Source organism: Apium graveolens, chromosome 8 (genome assembly GCF_009905375.1).
Source record: "Apium graveolens cultivar Ventura chromosome 8, ASM990537v1, whole genome shotgun sequence".
In the NCBI taxonomy this organism is placed as follows: domain Eukaryota; kingdom Viridiplantae; phylum Streptophyta; class Magnoliopsida; order Apiales; family Apiaceae; genus Apium; species Apium graveolens.
In genome coordinates this window covers 118917486-118923016 of record NC_133654.1, presented here as the reverse complement: position 1 = coordinate 118923016, position 5531 = coordinate 118917486, and the positions used below count along the sequence as shown (strand labels likewise).

Sequence of the window (5531 nt, the reverse complement as noted above, 5' to 3'; positions counted from 1 at the left end):
AGCAAACCGGATGAACGAGCTGTAAATGTGTCATTTGGAGACAATCCAGCAGAGAAGCAAGGAGTCCCTCCCTGAATTAATCAAGAGATTCCAGGAAGCAGTCAATCAACTCTCCAACTTAGAAAAAAAGGAAGCGGTAAACATCTTTCATAGAAACTTGCACCCAATATCCTGCGAAGGATACGTGAAAGATTTGATTCACAGAGAACCCCAGAGCCTGGCGTCTGCTTACGCCCTGGCATCGAAGTTCATAAAGGAAAATGATTTTCTCAAGTCAATGAAAATGAATCGGAGAATACATGATGACGACGAGTCACCGGAGCGTCGTTCGTCATCCCGAAAAGACAAAAGATACAAACTGGACAGACAGGCCAACTACATTCAACAATCCCGGGGAACCCCACCCCGGGAAAGTTATGCTGAACCAAGAAAAAATGAAAGGAAACATAAGGCCAAAAGGGAACCCAAGCCAGAACCCGAATGGACACCACTCAACCGTCCCCGGGCAGACATTTTGCGAGAAGTTAAGGGTAAGCCGTTTTATTATCCACCGAAACCCTTATTAGCGCCTCCCGAGAACAGGGCTCGGGATAAGCAGCGTGGCTATCATGAGGATCATGGCCAAACCACAGAAAATTGTTTCTCTCTCAAGATGTTCATAGAAGACCAGATCAAGAAGGGAAACATGAACCAGTATCTTCAAAGGAGGTTAAATGACAAAGATAGGGCCCCGGGAAGCGGCAAAAATGTGGTGAATGTTGTCTTTGGAGGCACAGCTTCTCCGCCCCGGAGCCCAGACCAGGAGAAAGATGTGATGATGATCCAGCCTCTGGAAGATAAGCCAATCTGCTCCTCTTACTCTGATTATAAGGGACTCGATCCGGAGCATAATTTGGCATTGGTGGTAACCCTGGATGTCGCAAATAACGAGGTAAAAAGAATTTTAGTTAATAACGGTTCCTCTGCTAATATTGTATTCGAGCACACACTTAACAGGGTGGAGCTCGGGCACCTCCGAATGGACCCCTGTCTGGAAGATCCTTTGTATGGATTTGGAAATATAATGATTCCGATCCGGGGTATCATTTATCTACCTATTATCTTTGGAACTGCACCCCAGCAGGTCTCTCATATGATGAAGTTTTACGTAATAAGCGCAACCTCATCATATAATATGATCCTTGGAAGGCCCACCATAACCAAGCTCAGGGCAATCCCCTCAACTATTTACTTAAAGCTCAAATTCCCCACCCCAGGAGGCGTCGGAGAATTGAAAGGAGACAGGGAGATGGCAGGGAAATGCTACGGTCAAGCCTTAATCATGGCAGAAACGGAACCGGAGAACAGGAAAAAGATAATATCCCTACCCAAGGGGCAAAGCAGAAAGAAGCATCGAGAATATCTCAGTAAAAGGGCCCGAATGGACGTGAATATGATTGAAGACTCCGGGTACTTCGTAACCAACACGGACGTCCGGATTCAGAAATTCGTGGAAAGCAAAGAGAAGACGAAGGTCGAACCTGCCCAACAGACAGTTGAAGTAGAGTTGGAACCCGGGAACCCCACCCGGAAAATCAAAGTTGGTAGAGGCCTGGAAACCACCTTCCGAAGACAGCTTATTGATTTATTAAAAGAATACGCTGATGTATTCACCTGGGCCCCGGAAGACATGTCGGGGATTGATGAATCTGTGGCAATGCACAGCCTGGATGTAGACCCAAAATAAAGACCAATCAAGCAAAAAAGAAGAAACTTTGCCCCAGAAAGGCAGCACGCAATCGATCAAGAGGTTGAAATATTGTTGAAGGCAGATATCATCTGTGAAATTAAGTATCCGGATTGGCTAGCAAATGTGGTACTAGTCAAAAAGCCCAACGGAAAGTGGCGAATGTGCGTTGATTACACCAGTCTCAATTCGGCGTGTCCTAAAGACTCCTATCTCTTACCCAACATTGACTAGTTGATAGACACAACTTCGGGCCATGTTATGCTAAGCTTCATGGATGCTTTCTCAGGGTACAACCAAGTCAAAATGAAGACGGCAGATATCGTGAAGACGGCGTTCATTACACACCGGGCTGTCTACTCTTTTGTTATGATGCCGTTCGGATTAATCAATGTCGGGGCAACATACCAGAAAATGATGAATACCATCTTCAAAAGTCAACTAGGCAGGAACATGGAATCTTATGTCGATGATATGATCTTTAAGTAAGTTACAATCCCGGATCACGTCAAGGACCTCAAGGAATGCTTTTACAATTTGAGGAAGTATAACATGAAGCTGAAGCCGGAAAAATGCGCTTTCGGGGTCCCCTCTGGGAAGTTTCTTGGTTTTCTGGTCAGTGAACGGGGAATAGAAGCCAACCCGGAAAAGATCAAAGTTATAATGGAAATGACAGTCCCCCAGACTCAAAAGGATATTCAGAAGCTCGCAGGATGCTTGGCAGCCCTTCGCAGATTTATCCCAAAATTGGCAGAAAGGTGCTTGCCTTTCTTCGAGCTGTTAAAAGGTGCCCGAAACAAAGTGCTGATCGACTGGACCCCATATTGCCAAACAGCATTTGAGGAAGTCAAACGACACTTGATCAACCCGCCTATTCTTTCGAAAGCAAAGCCCGGGGAACCTCTTTATCTCTATATTGCAGCCGGAGAAAGAGCGGTATCCTCTACACTCATCCGGGAGGAAAATGGTTCACAAAGCCCGGTATACTATGTAAGTCAAGTCTTGAAGGACGCTGAAACCCGGTATCCAAACTTGGAGAAATTCGCCCTGGCCCTTGTGCACTCGAGCAGGAAGCTAAGGTAATATTTCCAAGGTCGGGAAATCAGGGTGATCACTAATCAACCACTTCGGAAAATCATCCATTAGCCAGATACCTCCGGGAGATTGGTCAATTGGGCGATTAAATTGAGCTAGTTCAACATCAAGTTTGTCCCACGGACAACTATAAAAGCCCAGGCATTGGCCGAATTCGTCATGGAATGCACCTTTCCCGAAGTTCCAGAGACGCCTAAAATCCAATCCGGAGAAGAAAAGGAGACCAGCAACCGAAATCCTTGGACATTATATGTTGATGGGTCGGCAACAGCCGAGAGATCCGAGGCTGGCCTGATCCTTTCCAGCCCGGGCGGATTCACAATCCAGCAAGCCATAACCTTCACTTTCAAAGCAACAAACAACCAGGCTGAGTATGAAGCTCTCCTTTCCAGACTCAGGCTAACCAAATCCCTTGAGGTAAGATGTTTAACCATCTATAGTGATTCTCAAATTATGGTAAGGCAGACCAGTGGTGAATATATTACAAAGGATCCCAAACTAGCTCGATATCAGGAAATAGTGAGAAGTATCCTGGAAACCATCCCGGACTCAACCATCTTGTAAATAAATAGAGAAGAAAATGCAAAGGTGGATGAGTTGTCCAAGCTCGTCCAGAATACTTCAGATTTAAGCAGTTCGGTTTACTTCGAGGAGCTCGGTGCACCTAGCACCGACCGGCCCAAGGTATTATGTGTCAGCAGCCCGGACAACTGGATGACTCCTTACATAGCTTATCTTAAGGACAGGATCTTGCCGGAAGACAAGAACAAAGCGCGCTACCTCAAGTATAAGGCTGCCCGTTTCTTTCTGGAAGATAATCAGCTATACCGGCGGACCTTCTCTGCCCCAACTCTAAAATGCGTTGACCCGAACGAGGCAGATTATTGTCTCCGGGAGCTACACGAGGGAATCTGCGGGGATCACTTAGCCGCTAAAGATCTAGCCTATAAAGTCATTAAAAAAGGCTACTATTGGCCCACCATCCACGCCGATGCAGTTTCCTATGTGAAGAAATGCAGCAAATGCCAAAAGTTCAGCAATGTGCCAAAGCAAAGTTCAAGCCTCCCCGGGTCAGTCATCTCCCCGATCCCATTCGCAGTTTGGGGAATTGACATCATGGGTCCTTTCCCCCGAGCGAAGGGGGATTTGCGTTATGTGTTAGTGGCAATCGATTATATGACTAAGTGGGCAGAGGCTAAGGCCATGAGAACCATAAATTAGCAAGACTGCATCAAATTTGTGGATTCAATTGTGATGAGGTTCGGGATCCCGATGGTTTTAATCTTGGACAACGACCCGCAGTTTGTCGGCTCGGACTTCGAAGCATATTTGAAAGAGCTCGGGATAAAGCATAAGAAAGCATCTGTAGTGTTAGATATATTTGATAATGTCATGACTAATATGATTTGTGTTTAGTTTTCAGATCTTACTTAACAGGACAAATCAGTACTTACTGAAATCAGCACTTACTGGAAGTCAGAACTTAATGATATCGGTACTTAAATTATCAGGAGATAATTATCAGAAGATGGATATCAGAACTTAAGTGCGGAAGACTTTCAGATAAGGAAGGCGGCTGATTGAAAGGAAAGAAGATCAAGACAAACGCAAGAAGAGATATGCATGAAGAAGGGATTCTATGAAGAATAGAATACTTGGAAGAAAAGATAACTAGTTGATATATTTTAGGAAGCAGAATTATATTCCATATCAATTAGCGATTATCTTGTAACTGTGTAGTATATAAACACAGACATAGAGTTTACACTATATGTGTTATCATAATCGAAGTTATTATTTATTGTAACCCTAGCAGCTCTTATGATAATTTGTTCATCATTGAGAGAGGACAGTTCCATATTATAACAGAGTTTAATAAAGCTTGTTTTCTGTTACTTGTGTTCTTTAATTCGATTTGATTGTGATAAACACTGAATTCAACCCCCTTCTACAGTGTGTGTGACCTAACAAGTGGTATCAGAGCAGATCTGTTAACACACAAATAGTTTAAGATCCGAAAACAATCATGTCTGAAGAAGAACAAACTCCAACTAAGCCCACCAAAACTGAAGAACCTCCAAAGACTCAAATCCATAGTCGATATGAGACTATTAGAGTTCCCATACTGAAACCATCTGAATATTCCATATGGAAGGTAAGGATGTCTATGTTTCTGGAAGCTATTGATCCAGAATACCTTGACAGAATCAATGAAGGACCACACAAGCCAACCAAACTCTCTGTTGTAGTTGCAGGTGAACCAGCAAAGTCTGTACCAAAGGAGAAAAGTGATTATACTGCTGAAGATATCTCATCAATTGCTAAGGATGCTAAGGAACGACACTTGTTGCATAGTACTATTGATAATGTAATGTCAAACAGGGTAATCAACTGCAAGACTACAAAGGATATATGGGATGCTTTGGAGACAAGATGCCAGGGAACCGATTCAATTAAGAAGAACAGGAAGACTATACTCACTCAAGAGTATGAGCACTTTGACTCAAAGCCTAATGAGTTATTAACTGGTTTATATGACAGATTTGTCAAACTCTTAAATGATTTGTCACTAGTTGACAAGGAATATGATCTTGAGGATTCAAATCTTAAATTCCTGTTAGCACTACCTGAAAGTTGGGATTTGAAGGCCACCACTATAAGAGACAACTATAATCTTGAAGAAACAACTCTTGATGAAATTTATGGGATG

General features: G+C 43.5%; 1 protein-coding gene across 1 annotated transcript; it reads left to right on the top strand.

Moving 5' to 3' along the window:
* The first annotated feature begins 2278 nt into the window (after positions 1-2278).
* Positions 2279-4042, top strand: LOC141679934 (uncharacterized). The gene is made up of 2 exons (XM_074486292.1): positions 2279-2805; positions 3394-4042. Exons 1-2 carry the CDS (start codon positions 2279-2281, stop codon positions 4040-4042), a joined length of 1176 nt encoding a protein of 391 aa, XP_074342393.1.
* The last annotated feature ends 1489 nt before the right edge of the window (positions 4043-5531 follow it).